The 19,553-nt window shown below is 44.9% G+C and overlaps 1 protein-coding gene and 1 pseudogene across 2 annotated transcripts in view; both read left to right on the forward strand.

The window, feature by feature from the left end:
• The first annotated feature begins 3,123 nt into the window (after positions 1-3,123).
• The window catches only part of TTC14 (tetratricopeptide repeat domain 14), a 50,438-nt gene continuing 34,008 nt past the window's right edge, over positions 3,124-19,553 (forward strand). Inside the window, exon 1 of one of the 2 annotated variants that reach the window (XM_073626277.1) lies at positions 3,124-3,394. In XM_073626277.1, the coding sequence (XP_073482378.1) occupies positions 3,261-3,394 (134 nt within the window). In that variant the 5' untranslated portion in view covers positions 3,124-3,260. The remainder of the gene's footprint in view (positions 3,395-19,553) is intronic. The other variant, XM_073626276.1, reaches the window with a different exon arrangement.
• On the forward strand, positions 13,023-13,141 carry LOC141141696 (5S ribosomal RNA; annotated as a pseudogene).

A 19,553-nucleotide genomic window follows, 5' to 3' on the forward strand; every position in this document is an offset into this window, starting at 1 on the left:
CAGGAGTCCCCAGCGGAGCCCCCCTCACATCAGGAGTCCCCAGTGGAGCTTGCCCTCACATCAGGAGTCCCCAGTGGAGCTTGCCCTCACATCAGGAGTCCCCAGTGGAGCTTGCCCTCACATCAGGAGTCCCCAGCGGAGCCCCCCTCACATCAGTAGTCCCCAACAATGTGTTTACAAATATAGTGACAATTTCAGAAATTGTTTAAACATTCCATCGTTTCATACCTATATATGTAAATTTTTAGTGATTGTGTTCAATTATTAATATTTTTTTGTACTATAAATACTCTGTATACTCCTTCAACTGTACTTCTATGTGCCTTAAAAGTCCACTTTAGGGGATTTTTTCTTTCTGCTACTTGTATGTCAAGACATCGCTTGTGTTGTATATCAAGTCAAAATGTATTCAAAAATTTTGCTTGTCTTGCAAAATGCTCTCAAGCCAAGTTACTGTCAAACCAAGGTTTTACCGTACATTCAAATACGGTATATGACTGACCAATCAGAGAACCTTCTCCTTGTGTGGGAGCTCTGTTCATGGAGTGTAAAGTGTGACTCTGGACTCTCCCAGCAGGGTAGATAACCTCAGTACTGCAGTGGTTGTAGAACTACAAGTCCCATGCTGCATTGCAGGACTCCCAGAGGCATGATGGGATATATAGTCTCTCACCACATCTGAAGTGCTGAGGTTGCCTTCTCCTGCTGAGCACATTTCCAATCTTCTAAACCAGGGATCTCCAAACTTTTTAAACAAAGGGCCAGTTAACTGTCCTTCAGGCTTTAGGGTGGCCGGACTGTGGCCACTGGAAGTATAAAAGGTCCCGACATAAGTGCGGGAAAAAATAATGCCCTATCATTTGTTTCAGTGGAAGTCATCGTGCCTCATCATTGGTGTCAATTGGTCCCATTGTTGGTCTCATTAAAAGGAATGGTTGGTGTCAGTGGAGGGAATTATGGCCCCAAGGGCTGGTGTTCTGTCAAAATATCCAACTCGTCAGAAACTCCAACTACTTAACTTCTAGTTTCTTTAAACCATTAGTAATTGAAGATTTTGACGAACTGCTGTTTGGACACAACAGAATAGAGTCTGGTGCATGATATTATGAGCAGAGATTGTTACTCCGCACCGATACTGGCCAACAAAATGGCCACTGCCGAGTTGGTGACAACTTTGTCCTCATTAGCCGATGTGCTGTAAAAACAGCAAAATCTTTCTGTACTGGACTGTATTCGGTTACCGTTGTTGTGTCCAAACAGCAGTTCATCAAAATCTCCCATTACTGATGGTTTAAAGAAACCAGAAGTGACGTGATTGGAGTTTTTGACGAGTTGGAGAATTTGACAGAACACCAGATAAAAGCAAGAAAAGGGCCACAGTTTGGAGACCACTGTTCTAAACCTTACCCAAACCCTCCAGCAACGTGACCAGCTAGGTGTGGAGACCCCAGGACCTGAGTGGGATCTGCAGTCAGCACTCAGTCTAGCTCCCAGCAAAGCACCCTCCACATTCCAACCTGCCGCTGTTTCATCAGATTAGGCGACCCGTCAGAATTTGTAATGAAGTGCTGTTCTGTCACCGCCATCTTGCTACACCCTGCACTCCTCCACAGTAAGGATATAGTAAGAAGGCGGCAAGCGGACATCTTGTTACACCCACTGGAGTCATGTATTTCACACTTGATTCTAACAGTAACCAGAGCTTGTATGGTGAAATACAGTATTTAGAAATCCGACGGACTGTTTACATGTTGAATTTTAAAAGCAGCGGCAAACCTACTGATCTCACAGGTTAGCTAATCTGACAGAATGCCGCTGCTTTTATAATTCAACACGTAAATAGTCAGAGGGATTTATAAATACCGTATTTCACAATATAAGCTCTGTTTACTGTTAAAAATAATTGTGAAATGCAAGACTCTGGTGGGCATACCTCCCAACATTTTGAGATGGGAATGAGGGACACCTACTAACAAACATATGTAGGCATAGGACACGCCCCCTGCCACACCCACTTAAAGGAAAATTAACCACAAAAAGGTTAATTAAATCCACAAGTGCTTTTTTTTTACCACTACTATTCCTTTATATTGGCTTTTAAAATGTACAAATGCAGCAATTTATAATTTAGATGAAATGTTCAGCACTGGAGAACACTTTTTGAAAGATAAAAAGTGCATTTTATATACAACTATATAGATCAGACCAAAATGAAGGTCAAATGAGGAGGAAAGAGGGACAGAGGAACATTGCTCCAAATCAGGGATAGTCCCTTGAAATCAGGGATAGTTGGGAGCTATGCCAGTGGGTGTAACAAGATGTCCGCTTGCTGCCTGCTCACTGTATCCTTACTGTGGAGGAGTGTGGGGTGTAGCAAGATGGCGTCGACGAAACGTCACATCCGTTACAAATGGGTCGCCCCATGTTGAATTTTAAAAGCAGCGGCAAGCCTTCTGATCTCACAGGTTTGCCATACCTCCCAACTTTTTGAGATGGGAATGAGGGACACCTATCAGCAAAAGTATGCAGGCATAGGACACACCCCTTGGCATGCCCCCTTATAGGAGAATTGTACAAAAAAAAAGATTTAAACCCACGAGTGCTTTTTTTTACCACTAATATTCCTTTATATTGGCTTTTGGAATTTACAAATGCAGCAATTTAGAAATCCGATGAAAGGTTTAGCGCTGGAAAACACTTTTTGATAGATAAAAAGTGCATTTTATAAACAACTATAAAGATCAGACCAAAATGAGAGACAAATGAGGAGGAAAGAAGGAAACAGGGACATTGCTCCAAATCAGGGACAGTCCCTCGAAATCTGGGCCAGTTGGGAGCTATGGGTTTGCTGACGTGACTGAACACCGCTGCTTTTAAAATTAAACATCAAAACAGTGTTACTGACTTCTAAATGCTGCATTTCACTATATAAGCTGAGTTTACTGTTAAAAATAACTGTGCAAAGCAAGACTCCAGCGGGTGCATAAGTAGCTTGCCGACAGGCTTACTGTGGATGAGTGCGGGTGTACCAAGATGGCCGCAAGGCAAAGTCGCTTCAGCTGCGCATCGCGCATGCGTAGTAGGCCGGGTAGCGGCTAGCTAATAGAATACCCGTCCATCACATGACCCAGTCCCGGTCTCCGCCTAGCAAAGGTCACGTGAGGGTGATGATCACGTGACGTCCTGTTGTGGGATGGCGGCGGTCGCCGTGTGCTGAGCGGTGGAGGTGTGTGCACAGTCTGTGTCTAGTCCGGGCTGTGATGGATAAAGACCTGGTCCGCCAAAGTCTCAATTACCACGGGCCGGCCCTTCTGTCTTTACTAAAGTGCGAGCAGCATGAGCACGCCGGCTTCCAGCAGCTGCTGGGGGACCTGTCCAAGTGGCCGCAGTACAGGTAATGAGGGGGCAGTATAGGGGGTCTGGACCGCCACTAGTCATGTGACCACACTGTGGCCCGCCCTGTGTGTGCAGACTGTTGCTGCTTCCATCGTGTGTAGACGTGTCCTTACAGCTGCTCCATTACAGATACAGGGAAAACTTGGCTCTTTATTTTGGACAGAGCAAGGGCTCACTCCCCATCTAAAAGAAGGCCTTGCAGCAGCTCATGGCCGTACATATGCTGCATCTGTGTCCTTTGCCTCTCAGCCAACGCAAAAATGACACCAGCCTGTCACGTTTGATGGTACAGGCTGCGCCACTACCAGGTGTAATGCATGTGGATGGTGGTCGCAGCATTTACAGCAACATCTCGCCTCTTTTCTGCCTGTCAAATGTCTCTTAAAAGCAATCCACTGCACCTTGATTTTCAGAGGGCTGCCGCACATGAACAAGCCCTAAGCAGGGACATGTTTTCAGTTTTTTTTTGTCTTGGTTTTTTTTTTTTTGCCATCTGTGTCCCATTGGGAAGATTTTCCTTCACTTCCTGCCCCAACAGGAAGTGATACGAAATCCCTTCAAAGTGAGCAAATTCCTGGTTGTCTCCAGCGTTAGTGAATTGGAAGATTTTATTCCAGTGCTGGTGACAACCCAAAATTTGGGATTTTCTTTCACTTTCCATGATAACAGTAAAGAGAACAAATACGGTTAAAGTGGTTGTAAAGGTTGTTTTTAAACAAACATCATACTTCCACTGTGCAGCTCGTTTTGCACAGAGTGACCCCGATCCACCAGTTCTGGGGTCCCACTGGGGCTCTCTCGGCTCCTCCCTGCAATAGCTAACCCCCTCGGGAAGCTCTCTCCTGAGGGGGTTACCTTGCGGGTGCGCTCCCGTCTCATACACTCTGCGTCCATAGACACACAGTGTATGTCTCAGTCCTGCCCCCCCCCCCCCCCCCCCCCCCCCCCCCGGCGGTCGCGTCATTTGATTTTGCTTGTGAATAATATAAAATTTAAACTCTCGCTGAATGGTGAAAAATCAGTGAAAAAGAAAACTAAAGCAGCTGCCACACACAAAGTGCTACTCACTAGAAATGTAAAATTATGGAAATGTGGCGCTCACAAATGTTATTAAACGTGTGACCGAGTGCAGATGTGAAGATACAAAGCAAAAAAAATGTAAATAAAGTCCAAATAAATGTGCTCAATGTTCTGATCCACAATGGGAAAAAAACTTTTGAAGTGCAATGGACCACAGACACCGTAGGACATTTCTGGTGCAGAAACGCCACCCCCACGTGTCCCCACTCACCAAATGGTGATGACCCCCATCTTTGCAGTCTGGGGGTCACTTCAGGCTTATGTGATGGTATCCAGAGAAGCTCAGGAGTGGTGTTGTGCACATCAGATCAAAAGATTTATTGTTAGAATTTCTCAGCAGAATCACCAGGCACCAAAAAAGGATAAAAAAAATGGAACTGATAGTGAAAAGTACCATTTGAAAAGGGATTTATTCCATATACAAATGGGTACTTACAAAATGGTCGATAAAAACAGGCCTGTAAAGGGATTAGAGATGGATCCGGACGGTGCTCACGGCGTGCGTTCCAGAAGCTAGGAAGTGCGTTCCAAGGAGCAGGAAATGACGTCAGTGCCACCAGAAATTCGTCAACATGTTTCGCCAACCTACAGGGCGTTATCAAAGACCAGGTCCAGGTCTTTGATAACGAGTGATAATTCTCAAGGTGTTTGGATTTATCCTCATTCCTATTAGAACTCTTAGATATGTTAAATAACACATTTTGTCTTGGCTTAGAGGTGGCCCTCTTGAAGGCCTTCTTCAAACAGGTAGGGGAATAGCCTCTGAGAAGTAATCTCTCAGGCTATTAGCCTCCTTCCGAAAAAACCAAGTCCACTGTACAGTTGCAACGTAATCGCAAGTATTGACTAAATGGAATGGATCTAATCAGAGGCGTAGGGTGGGCACTATCAGCTTGTAAAATAGTGTTACAGGCTGTATCCTTGCGATGATCATAAGTTGGCATCGTTACATAGATGACATCTTTATTATTTGGGGAGGCTCACCTGAGTCACTAACCTCTTGTATTAATGTCCTGAACCAAAATTCTTATAATTTAAACTTCACTATGACATACAGCACTTTTTCTATTAATTTCCTTGACATTACCATCTCAAAAGAGTCAAACGGCACTTTGACTAGCTCACTGTACCGCAAGGATACAGCCTGTAACACTATTTTGCACGCTGATAGTGCCCACCCTACGCCTCTGATTCGATCCATTCCATTTAGTCAATACTTGGGATTACGTCGCAACTGTACAGTGGACTAATTTTTTTCGGAAGGAGGCAATAGCCTGAGAGATTACCTCTCAGAGGCTATTCCCCTACCTGTTTGAAGAAGGCCTTCAAGAGGGCGATCTTTAAGCCAAGACGAAATTTGTTATTTAACCCTTTCATGATTAAGCCTATTTTTGACATTTGGTGTTTACAAGTTAAAATCCGTATTTTTTGCTAGAAAATTACTTGGAGCCCCCAAATATAGATATAGATATATATATGTATCACACATACTCACACACACAGAATCTAGAGAAAAAAATGGCGATTGTTGCAATATTTTTTATCACACAGTATTTGTGCAGCAGTGTTTTAAATGCAAATTTTTGGGAAAAGGGACACTTTCATGAATTTAAAAAAAACCAAACAGTAAAGTCAGCCCAATTTTTTTGTATAATGTGAAAGATGATGTTACGCCGAGTAAATAGATACCAAACATGTCACGCTTTATAATTGCACGCACTCGTGGAATGGCGACAAACTACGGTACCTAAAAAATCTCCATAGGCGACTTTACTTTTTTTTTTTTTTTTTTTTTTACGATTACCAGGTTAGAGTTACAGAGGAGGTCTAGGGCTAGAATTGCTCTCGCTCTGATGATCGCGGCGATACCTCACGTGTGATTTGAACACCGTTTACATTTGCGGGCGCGACTTCCGTATGCATTTTCTTTGCTGTGAGAGGTCGCAGGGATGGGGGCGCTTTAAAATTTGTATTTTTTTTTCTTATTTATTTTATTTTTATTTTTAGAAATTGTGTTTTTAAAAAAAAAAAATTTTTGATCACTTTTATTGCTGTCACAAGGAATGTAAACATCCCTGGTGACAGGTACTCTTTAAGAAGGGCTCGGGGGTCTAAAAGACCCCCGATCCCTCCTTTGCACTTCACAGTATTCAGATCGCTGAAAACGGCGATTCTGAACACCGTATATTTTTTTAAAACCGGCACCATTGGCAGCCGAGTAAACGGGAAGTGACGTCATGACGTCGCTTCCGCGTTTACAATTAGAAGGCTGGAACGAAGTCATGCATGGCTTCGTTACAGACTGTCAGCAGCCGCCGGAGGCGGCTGATCATCGATCGGGCCTCCCGGTGGATTGGGAGGCCCGGTAAGAGCGGCGGGAGGGGGGGGGCGTCCCCTCCTGCTCCTCCGGTATAACAGCCGAGCGGCTTTTAGCCGCATCTGTTGTTGTACATGCATAGCCAATTGCCCGCTCTACAACATGGTACCCGGATGATGCCTGCAGCTGCAGGCATCATCCCGGTATAACCCCGGAAAGCCGAGTACGCACATCTGCGTACGCTCGGCGAGAAGGGGTTAACAAATCTAAGAGTTCTAATAGGAATGAGGATAAAACCAACACCTTGAGAATTATCACTCAATACACCAAACAAAATCGGCAAATAAATAAAATCATTTCAAAATACTGGCACCTTTTGAATATTGACCCGTGTGAGTCCTTGTCCCCTCGAAACCCTCTGTTTCCTACCACAGGTCCAAATCTTTGAAAGATATTCTCACACAGAGCGGAATTCACTGGTGAATTTCGCTCTGATCCATGCAAACGACTTGGCACATTTTGTTGTGGTGGTTGCAACTTGTGCCAATACATGTATATTGGAGATGATATAATTTTATACAATGGTAGGCCTTTTAAACCAACTCATTACGCCAATTGTAAGACCATAGGTGTTGTCTACATGCTAATGTGCCAATGTGGCTCATTTTATGTAGGCAAGATAAAGCAGCAGTTTTATAAGAGAGTATCTAGGCATATTGCTACCATGAAAAAATCCTGCCCAGAGCTACCCTTAGGTCAACGCATAAGGGATGTTCATGGAAGTAGGATTCCAAAAATCAAATTTCTCATCCTTGATAGAGTACACCTCAACCCCTGTGGGGGGAATTGAAATAGGACCTTGCTACAACGCGAATCAGGATGGATTCAAAATTTGAATGCAACTATAGCTCCAGGTCTTAACGACATAATAAGTTATCGGCCTTTTCTAGAAGGTTTCTCTTCAGGGGATGAGAAGATTAAATTAATTTTGTCCAATACTCCTATAATTTCTCTTGGATTAGATATGTGTCTGCAGTCATATGCATAGAACAATTTATTTATCATGTTCTGCATGTGTCTAGATGTATTCTTATGCTCTATTACATGGTGGCTCTGATTTGATAACTAAGATTGTATTTACACCATTTTGCTGTTTGTCACTATTGCTGCATATGTCCTTCATGTTGCCTTGTCTCAACTTCCATTGGTTTCTATATATCCGGATGTTGTCTCACATGACACACCAGTTTGCCCATTTTTGTCTATTGTTTTTCCTCCCCTCGCTCAATGGTCTTTTCCACCCGACGCAGGGGGGGTGTGTTCCGATGCTCAATTGTTGGGCGCGCCCGTCCTTTATTTTCACTGCCCTACGGTGAATCTGCGTTGGTGCTAGTTCAGCGCAGGACTCAGGGCTGGGCCCTGCGCTCCTCGAGCAGGGGATCCTCCCTGCGCACGCTCAGTGACCTTCACCCGCATATGTTTTTATCACAGCGCTGCAATGCCATTGCGCATGCGCGAGCGTGGTTGCGCTCTTTACGTACGACCATTCACTTCATGGTCGCAGTGATGTCAGTGATTAGCTTCTGCGCATACATGAGCGCTCTCCTGTGTACTATATCAGAGCCGCTCACGGAACTGACACACATAGCTGCTGCGGCTCTGCTTCTTCAGGAGATACGTACTGGTTTCCCGGCCACCTTTACTGACAGGTACTTACCTCATATAATGGGACATTTTTTACCCCCTTTTTTTCCTTATTTGTTTGATTTAGCCTTTACTTTTGCAGAGTACGATATCTTCATGGTTTTTATCTATTTACACAGGTATACTTCCTGGTTTGAAGGACTTAATATAGCCCCTATCTTTTGTAAAGCAGATTTGTGCTACTACACTTCTTGGGTTATACTTTTTCCCTTCTACTTCATTTTTTGGTAGGTGTTTGTGTGATGTTTTCCCTAAGGAAATTTCTGGAGATTTATATATATAATTATATATATATATATAATTTTCAAAGTCCCATCTCCTAGGGGGTTCCTTTTTGTCTATATATTCGGGATGTGGTGACTGTAAAACTTTATTTTTTCTGTGAATGAGGGATTTCTTCTCTATATAAAAGATTGGGGAAGTGCTCTGTAGTTGCTGGGAACAATGCTAGCTGATAATGTAGTATACAGCCATGACCAAAAAAGGCGCTAGTCTGCTGCCTCAGTTTTTATGACGGCACTTTGCATATACTCCAGAATGTTATGAAGAGTGATTAGATGAATTTAAATTAATTGCAAAGTCCCTCTTTGCCATGAAAATGAACCTAATCGCATAAAAAGCATTTCCGCTGCATTTGTGAAGAGGGCTTCAGGGCGCCCAAGAAAGTCCAGCAAGCACCAGGGCCATCTCCTACAGTTGATTCAGCTGTGAGATCGGGGCACCACCAGTGTAGAGCTTGCTCAGAAATGGCAGCAGGCAGGTGTGAGTGCATCTCCACACACAGTGAGGTGAAGACTTTTGGAGGATGGCCTGGAGTCAAGAAGGGCAGCAAAGTAGTCACAAGTAGTGAGCGCTACCATTAGTCCTGTGTCATGCCAACAGTAAATCATCCAGAGACCATTCATGTGTGGGGTTGCTTCTCAGCCAAGGGAGTGGGCTTGCTCACAATTTTGCCTAAGAACACAGCCATGAATAAAGATTGACACAAAAATACCTGAGAGCAACTTCTCCCAACCATCCAAGAACAGTTGGGTGATGAACAATGCCTTTCTTATCGTACATCACGGGACACATAGCCATAGTTGTAACTATGTGGGTTATAGGCCACCTTAAGGTGATGGACACTGGCACACCCTAAGACAGGAAGTTCACTCCCTATATAACCCCTCCCACTACTTGGAGTACCTCAGTTTTTTCGCCAGTGTCTAAGGTGTTGGTCACGAGTAAAGATGTGCTGTGCTGAGCTCCACTGGAGCAATCCTTGCTGGGGGCTAGCTATGCAGCCAGATCCATTCAAAGTGTCTTTTAGGCCGAATTGATTGGTACCCGGGCCTCGTATCCGAAGAATGAAGGTTTTAACTGTAGTGCTTCTCTTTTTAGTGAGCTGGACCCAGGGATCCAGTACTTTGGTGTTTTAGAGCCATAAAGTTTTACTGGCGGGGTGCTATTACAGGGCCAAGAGTGTGGGGTCCCTGGTTCCCGAAGGCTTGCTAATGGAACCCACCGTGAAGGGTGAAGATTGGGTCTGTTGGTTTTTACCACAGAAAACCCTGCGGTGGGAAAGGCAAGTGGAGTTTTTCTAAGAAATTTTGAAAATTTTCTTATGAAATGTCTCCTTTAAAGTAAAATGTCATGCCTAAGTGTCATCACTGGGGGCTGTATGGAGCATGTACCTTCTCATGCTTTCCTCATGCTGTGTCACAGAAGCAGCAGGCTTTTCTCCTCCGGCTAGCAGGCAGACCTCCGGTAAGTTTTTGGGGTGGGAGGGGATTTTGCTTCACCAGACACCCCCCACCTGGGCTGAACTCTACCCCTCTTCACGAGGCTGAACATTAGGAGAGAGCTAAAGAACGATCGGCTATGCCGTTTTTTTCTTCCACCGCCCCTAGCACGGCAGTGGCTTTCAGGTCTCCTCCCAGTCATCCCTCCCACACAAGCTGATCCTGGCAGATCAGAGGCCCTGCGCGGCAAAGCTTTTTTTTATCTTTTTTTTTTTTTTTCTTTTTTTGAAAAGAGAAAGGGGGCACGATGCGACGGAGGGGGTGTGGTTTAGCGTGGCGTTGGCGTCCTCCATGCGGGAGTGTGTTGTAAAAACTCCATTTGTGCTGGCTGCAAGTAGTCGGAGGGACACAAGCTAAGAGGGCCATGAAAGAAGTTTGGTGACACAGGCATTTCCTATTTGACACACATTACTATTTGCATCAGGCTGACCATTAATAGCAGCGGCAGTGGCTGAACTTTTGTTCAAGCAATTGATGCAATTTCTTGATAGAGTATCTGCTTTTGTGCATCGGGCTAAGGTCAGAGGGGGGGTTGAAACACCTCCAAAAAAGGGGTAAAAGGGTCTCCCTTAAGCTCTGGAAAGCCTACTCCTCTCTACAATGACTTCCTCCCTTGAAAGAGGGATACCTGGTCAGAGTGAGCATTGGGGCCATGAAATGTTTGCAACTGTTTTCAACATTGCAGCCCCTGTTTATGTTACTAAAAAGGTCTTTTTTCCTCAGCCATGATTGGATTGTAAAAAAAAAAAAAAAAAAAAAAAAAAAAGCAGCTTCAATTGCATCCCTGTGTGGGACAAAATGAGACAGGTTCTCTTCCATTACCCAGGATCCTCAAACTGAGGAACTAGGGGCAGGAGAAGATGAATTCCCTCAGGGGACCATGGTGAGGCTGATGACTCCTCTTCTGAGGTGTCAAATGGGGGTGGATCAGCTTTCACAATCTGTAAGATTGATGGTGCAATTTCTTGCTGAATGGTCCGCTCCACTATATGTACCCTTAACTGAGTGTTTGGGTTCGCTAAAGCCTCCTCAAGCTGTGCATACCTTTTTAATTGCTGGAAAAGCTTTTATGTATCTTAGTGGATCATCCAGATAAGCATTTTTTTTTCCCCTCCTAAAAAGTTTTTTCACACTTTATCCTATGGTGGAAAAAATTCACTAAAAGTGGGGTATACCAGCAATTAACGCTGCTCTATCCTCTGGGAATAAGAGTTTGACTTGTCCGGCAGACAATGCTCAAATGCTTAGGGATCCAACGGATAAAAAGTTGGAATTCCTATTAAAAAAAAAAAAAAAAAAAAACTTTTTTTCTCTGGCAGATTGAGTGTCTCAGCCTGATAGTAATTGGTTAATCATTGAGAGACCAGTTTAAACAGGTGTTCAAGGTTATCCTGCTTAGCAGGCTCAGGATCTGGCAAGCTACTAGCAGCTTTGTTTGCAGTAGTTGCTATGAGAGAGTCTATCCTTCTTCAGGCCCTGCGCCCTTCGCTAAGCACCATGCAAGAAGCTCCTGGCTAGTTTTCCTTTTGCGGTAGCTATTTGGGGATGATTTGGGTAATACATCCAAAGAAATTCTAGTGGAGAAAGTACCTCTTTGCCATTTAAGAAAAGGAGTAAATGTATTTTCATTTTAAAAAAAAACTCCAGGCAGTCATGAATGCCTCCGCCGTCAAGTTCAAAAGGCAATCCCCAGGGACAAAGCTCTTGGGGGAGGAAACCTACAAAATACTGAAGCCTCCTTATGAGGAGGCGCCCCTGCTTGCTCGAATAGGGGGAATTCTTCTGCAGTTCTCAAGGATCTGGGAAGAGTGTCGACACAGATGGGGGACTTCCTCAATAGCTCCAAGGTACAAACTGGAGTTCCGAGAGTTCCCGTCTTTTCGTTTTCTCAGATCAAATGTTCCTAAGGATCCAGAGAAAAAGGTCTTTCAAGCATTGGACCATCTTTTGGCAAATAATGATCATGGTGGTCCCCATGTAAGAGCAGAGGTTGGGGTTTGGTTCAAACCTTTTTTTACAAAACCGAATGGACATTCTGGATCTCAAAAATCTAAATTCAATTCCTGAATATAACCATTTTTTTTTTTTTTTTTCGCATTTGAGTCAATCCAATCAGTTATCTCCATCCTACAAAGAGGGGAACTTCTTGCGCCAATCGACCTCAAAGATGTATACCTCCATGTGCCTATTTCCTCGCTATCTACTATTCAAGGTGGAAACTGTTAATTTTCAGTGTGTAGCTCTGCTTTTCGGTCTAGCTACTGCACCTTGAGTGTTTACAAAGGTTCAGGTCTCTGTTCTAGCCAGATTAAGGGCCCAAGGTATAACGATTATGGTTTACCTAGATGATCTGTTCTTGATAGACCAGTCGGTAGCCCGCTTAGACCAAAGTATGGTCACCACATTCAACTACCTAGAATATCTAAGTCGGAATCTCAACCTAGAAGAAATCTTCTTTAAAACCATGAAGGCTAAAATACTTGGGTCTGAACATAGATACACCCAGAAAAGGGTATTCTTGCCCCAGGCAAAGATCAGCACCATAAAAGGAACTGATTCAGGTGGTCGAAGCAAGATGAATTCTTCTATTCAGCTTTGCATGAATGAGGTTGTTGGGAAAGATGGTGGCTTCATTCGAGGCCGTTCTTTATGCTCAGTTTCATTTGAGACTGCTGCAAAACAGTATCCTATCGGCTTGGAACAAAGGGTTCAAGCTCTAGATTTCCAATGTGTCTGACTCCAAAGCCTATGGCCACATCATCCTGAAAGCGCCTGATCTCGTCGGATCTTGGAGGCTAAGCAGGGTCAGGCCTGGTTAGTGACTGGATGGGAGACCACCTGAAAATACCAGGTGCTGTAGGCTGGGTGCGCCGGAGCCTCAGTTTATGGTCAATAACCAAAAATCTGCAAAGGGGAAAATCCTTCCTTCAGTTACCTGGGAAGTGGTAACAACATATGCCAACCTTTTTTGGGTTGGGGAGCAGTGCTGGAAGATGCAACTGTCCAAGAGAAGTGGCCCAGATCAGAAATGGCCTTGCCCATTAACATTCTAGAAATTCAGGCAGAACACTTGGTCCTGAGGGCCTGAATGTTCAGTTTACGGAATTGTCCTGCCAGGATTGATTCAATCCGACAATGCCACAGCAATGGCCTATATTAATCACCAAGGGGGCACAAGAAGTTGTGTGGCCCAGAGAATGGTGAATCGTATCCTATCTTGGGCAGAAAACAATGTACTTTGTCTATCGGCAGTCTTCATTCCAGGAATAGAAAATTGGCAGGCGGACTACTTGAGTCGCCAGCAGTTGTTCTCGGGAGAATGGTTCCTTCACCCCGATATCTTCATGTCAAAGATGGGGGATTGCAGACGTAGATCTGTTTGCATCCAGGTTTAACAAAGAAATCGACAACTTTGTGTCGAACAAAGGATCCGCTAGCATGCGGAACAGATGCCTTGCTATTCCAGTGGAATCGGTTCTCACTGATTTATGAATTCCCTCCTATTCTGCCTGCGTCCATAACTTCTTCGCAAGATCAAGCAGGTAAGGAAGTCAGTGATTCTTGTGGCCCAGGAAATCTTGGTATGCAGAGATCGTAAAGATGGTGGTAGGGGACCCATGGACCCTACTGCCACGGCCAGACCTTCTCTCACAAGGTTCAGTCTTCCATCCTACTTTACAAACGCTAAATTTAACGGTTTGGCTATTGAGACCCATATTCTGGAGAAGCGTGGGCTGTCAGGTTCAGCGGAGTCTACTGTGGTTAATGCAAGGAACCCGGCTTCTAGAGTTATGAGTCTGAAAGACATATGTCTCCTGGTGTGAATCCAGGGGTTGACACCCCAGGAAATATATCATAGGTAGAATCCTTGACTTTCTACAGATGGGATTAGAATTAAAGCCGGTCTTGAGTACTAGCAAGGGCCAGGTTTCGGCCTTATCTGTATTTTTTCAGCGACCACTTGCTTCACACTCTTTTGGTTCGTTGCTTTATTCAGGGGGGTAATATGGCTTAAAACCTCCAGTTAAGTCACCCCTGAACCCTTGGGACTTTAATTTAGTTCTGTCGGCATTAGAGAAACAGCCTTTTGAGCCAAAACAACATATTCCCTTGATGCTTTTTGACAAGGAAACTAGTTTTGCTGGTAGCCATATCATCTGCAAGAATGGTATCAGAGTTGGCTACTCTTTCTTGTAAAGAGCTATATTTAATTATTCACAAGGATAAGGTTGTATTGTGTCCTCATCCTAATTTTCTACCTAGGGTAGTCTCAGGTTTTCATTTAAACCTATTATTATTATTATTATTTAATTTATTTTTCCCTTATCGTCTTTCAGGACAGCACCTTGAGAGCGTGGCTCCACCCACTTGACAGGAAACACACCTCCACCAAACTTTAAAAGGAGGCTCCTTCCCACTTATCATCAGTTTATGTGTTTCCTCCGGCGGGAACACATGTGGGAGTTTGGAGCTCTCAAGGTTCTGTCCTGAGAGAACAGGCTCCCTACTCCACTATTTTTACCTACCTCAGGAGAGCCGATTCCTCCCATTTTCCACAGGCTTACGGGTGCCGGGTGGATGGGCTCCTTCTCCCTCGTCAGTGCTCGGGGAGAGCCAGGACTGCTCCGGGTATTGCTGCTCCCAGGCGGAGGCGTCGGGCATGTCAGGCATTTCTGTTTGTTTTTTTCTTGCCTGCACATGTTTTTTCCCTGACGCCGCCGCCATCTTGGGAAGGGCAGTCAGAGGACTGCATCCGCCGGATGTGAGGTATCCGTAAGTGGGGCGGCATCCATGGAGCAGGCGCCAGGCGTCATTTCCGCCGGAAGCGCAGGGGGAGGAGGGAGGAATAGGTCTGGTGCCTATTTATTGCCGGTTCCGGTCCGGCGCACAGGTGCTATTGGAGTCCGGAACCGGCGTTTTTCGCCACAAGCATCACGCTGCTGCCTCAGCATGGATTCAGGAACCGCAGCGAGTGGAACAGGCACAGGCACCAGCAAGGCCCAGGTAAGGAGCAGACTGTAGTTTCTGCTCAGCTTTACTGTGGGGTCTCTCTCTAGCCCTCTTCTCTCTAAATGTTAGTGAAGTTTGAGGGTATTTTTTCCCCCTGGTGGCGGAGGGGCCTGTCAGGGCACATGAGTCTGATAGCTTTTCTCACTGTGCACCTGTGGTGAGCAACCTTGAGTAATCAGGCTGACTCTAAAAGATGGTTTGTCTTTTTTCTCTCTTTTTTTCCCTTATCATGGCAGGCCAAGAGCTCTGACCCTGGGATTAGAAAGAAATGCCCTTCATGCAAAATTAAGTTAAATGAAGGCTGGAAAAAGGCTTTATGTCAAGCATGTATTGACTCCTTGGTGAGGGAAGAAACCACTTCCGCATGCAGTGATCTAATCGCATCTGCCAAAAAGGAATTGGATGCTACCATTCAATCCTTCAGATCCTCACTCACCTATCCATCTGCAAGTCAGCCCACTACCTCACAGTCCTCTCAAGGCTCACTGTTAGTCCCGGCAGTAGAGGCGGAAATGGGTCCTCTGAACCGGGAAGGGCTTTCCCCATCCCATTCCAATGAATCGAATGAGGATAGTGATGAGCTGGAAAATATGTCTTCCAAGTATAAATTGTCTTTGGATCAGGTGGATGGCCTTTTAAAGGCTATTTATGCTACTCTAGGCTTGAGGAAGAGCATAAGGAGATGTCTTTACATGACAAGATGTATGCAGGGCTTAGTGAGGCTAAGTCCCGTACCTTTCCAGTCCATGCAGTGATTTCTGAAACAATCAGAAAAGAATGGGCTGACCCTGATAGGAAACCATTTTTCTCTAGGGCTCATAAGAGAAGGTTCCCTTTTGATGAAGACCCAGCAGCTCTTTGGAATAAGGTTCCAAAACTTGATGCAGCCTTTTCTCAGGTGTCAAGATCTACTGATCTAGCATTTGAGGACATGGGGATCTTAAAAGACCCCATGGATAAAAAAATGGATCAACAGCTCAAGCGGACTTGGCAATCCATTATGGGCAACCTTAAGCCAGCAATGGCAGCTACTTGCATCTCCAGGAACTTGGAGTATTGGGTAAATCAGCTTAAAGCTCATATAATAGCAGATTCCCCTAAACAAGAAATCCTTGACTCCTTTTCTACCCTCTCAGCAGCCGTAGCCTATGTCTCTGATGCCTCAGCAGAGTCTATCAGGATGACAGCTAAGGCGGCAGCCCTTGCTAATTCGGTTAGACGGGCTTTATGGCTAAAGACTTGGCAAGGGGACACAGCATCTAAAAACAAATTATGCGGGGTCCCTTTTCTAGGAGACTTACTGTTCGGCCCTGATTTGGATTCAGTTCTGGACAGGACTGCAGATAAAAAGAAATCTTTTCCTGTCAAAAAGAAGAAACAACCAGTCAAACGGTTTTTTCGTCCTCAAAGGGCTCAGGAACAGAACAAGTCTCAAGAGAAAAAGAAAAGCTGGTCAGGGCAGAGGGGTAAGGGCAGAGGAAATGTCCTTTTCCATCCTCCTGAGTCAGCCAGCAAGACGCAATGACAGTCGGTTACAAGTAGGGGGAAGACTACAAGACTTTCTCCCCTATTGGGCAAGCATAACAGAAAACCAGTACATCCTGAATATGCTAGCCCAGGGTTACAATATAGAATTTTCAGATCTCCCCCTAGAAAGGTACTTGGTGACAAATCTTCCAAGAGATGTAACAAAATCCCTGGCAATGAAGAGCCTATTAAAGGATCTGATAGATCAGGGGGTTATGACTTACGTCCCTCAGGGGGAGCTTTATCAGGGATTTTATTCCCGTATATTCCTGATAAAGAAACCATCCGGAGATTTTCAGTTAATCCTAAACCTGAAACCGCTGAACAGATCAGTCCAATACAAAAGGTTTCGTATGGACTCCATCTTCACGGTCAAGAATCTATTGACGAGGGAATGCTTTATGGCATCAATAGACCTTCGAGATGCCTATCTGCATATCCCTATAGCCCCGCAGTCCCAAAAATTCCTAAGATTGGCGATAAATTTGGGAAAAGAGGTTCTGCACTTGCAATTCAGGGCCCTCCCCTTTGGCCTGTCTTCTGCCCCACGAATTTTCACAAAAATAATGGCAGAAGCGCTTGCTCCTCTTCGCATGCAGGGGATTGCGGTAATTCCGTACTTGGACGACCTACTCCTTTTTGCCCCCTCCAGGGAAAGACTGCTAGACAACCTCGGAAGGACCCGAGGTCATCTAGAAACCCTGGGTTGGATCATAAATCTGCAGAAGTCAAATTTCGTTCCAGCCCAGAAAATACTATTCCTGGGGTATCAGATTTGTTCAAGGGAACAAAAGATTTTTCTCCCAGAAGAGAAGAAGGGGAAAGTCCTGAAGGTGGTAGCGTCCTTGCAGGCAAGCCAGCAATTATCAGTCCGACAAGTGATGTCATCCCTAGGAACCCTAACAGCAACCATACCAGCCATTCAATGGGCAAGGTTACATTTCAGGCCTCTCCAGAGCTTTCTCCTGAGAATATGGAATCACAGGTCAGAATCTCTGGAAGCAAAGGTAAAGATACCCACCAAAGTCAAGAGATCACTTTGGTGGTGGAGAAGACAGGAGAATCTGTCAGAAGGCCTGCTCTGGTCATTTCCAATAGAAAAAGTGGTAACGACAGATGCCAGTGTATGGGGTTGGGGAGCTCACTTAGACCAAGACTTCGCGCAAGGAATGTGGTCTCGGACAGAGGCAAGGAGGTCCTCAAATTGGAGGGAACTAAAAGCAGTCGCCTTAGCTTTAGATGCCTTCTCTCCCATCCTTCAAGGTTCTCATGTCCGGGTCCTCTCAGACAACGCCACTACCATAGCCTACCTAAACAAACGGGGGTACAAGAAGCAAAACACTTCAGTTGCTAGCTTCAAAGATCCTGGTTTGGGCAGAAAAGCATGTTCGGTCCTTATCAGCAGTCCACCTCAAAGGCACCTTAAATGTAGTGGCAGATTATCTAAGAAGAAGGCGGATTCAGGAATCAGAATGGAGCCTGAATCCGGAAATCTTTGCAATGATTACCAGGGCCTGGGGTCAACCGCAAATAGACCTATTTGCATCACAGGAAAATACACAACTCCCAGTATTTTTCTCTATTCACAGAAACGACAAGGCCCAGGGGACAGATGCGTTAATCCAGCCCTGGAACTTCCATCTGGGTTACGCATTTCCTCCTTTCCAACTTATCCCGTTGGTGTTAAGGAAGATACAGAGGGAGAAGGTGGAAGTAATCCTAATTACTCCATTTTGGCCAAAAAGGGCATGGTTTTCCACCATTCTACAGATGGCAGTCAAACCATTTTGGCGGCTGCCTCTCCGGCAGGACCTGCTCCTACAGGGTCCAATACAGCATCCGGGAGTGGCCAGTCTAAGCCTCACGGCCTGGTTTCTGAGGAGCAGTTGTTAAGAAACAAAGGTCTGTCACAACCCTTGGTAACTACCTTACTTTCCAGTAGGAAAATAGTGACCAGAAAAATCTATGCTAAATATTGGAAGGTCTTCAACTCTTTTTGTCATTTGACTAAGAGAAAAGTTAAAAATTTAGTGTCAATTTTGGAATTTCTTCAAGAAGGGGCAGACAAGGTTGTCAGTCAGCACCCTTAAAGTTCAAGTAGCTGCTTTGGGAGTATTTCTAGAAAGACCAATCTCTTCTGAGCCCTTGGTTATAAGATTTTTCAAGGCACTTACCAGATCTAGACCAGCTCCGGCTAAGCACTTTCCCAATTGGGATCTATCAGTGGTCCTGCAAGCCCTTACAAAGGAACCTTTTGAACCACTACAAGGAATCTCTCTAAGGAGTCTTACTCTTAAGACCTTGTTCTTAGTTGCAATAACATCAGCAAGGAGAATTGGTGAGCTGCACGCCCTATCTGTTAAGAGACCCTTTTTAACCATCTACACAGATAGGATTATACTTAAAACCGATCCAGGTTTTTTGCCAAAGGTAGCGTCAGCACACAATAGGTCGCAGGAAATCATCCTGCCAACCTTTTGCTCTAACCCTTCGGGGGAAAAAGAAGGCAAATTCCACAATTTGGATGTAAGAAGGACTTTATTACAGTATCTGGAGGTAACAAGTAACTTTAGATCCTCGGATTCTCTATTTATACTTTTTTCAGGTAAAAAGAAGGGCCAACAAGCTTCTAAGGGGTCTATAGCTAGATGGCTTAAATCAGCTATTCTAGCAGCCTACGCTCAGTCGGGGCTATCTCCCCCGCTGGGAATTAAAGCACATTCTACCAGGGCTCAGGC

The sequence above is a fragment of the Aquarana catesbeiana genome, linkage group LG04 (assembly GCF_042186555.1).
Source record: "Aquarana catesbeiana isolate 2022-GZ linkage group LG04, ASM4218655v1, whole genome shotgun sequence".
Classification (NCBI taxonomy): domain Eukaryota; kingdom Metazoa; phylum Chordata; class Amphibia; order Anura; family Ranidae; genus Aquarana; species Aquarana catesbeiana.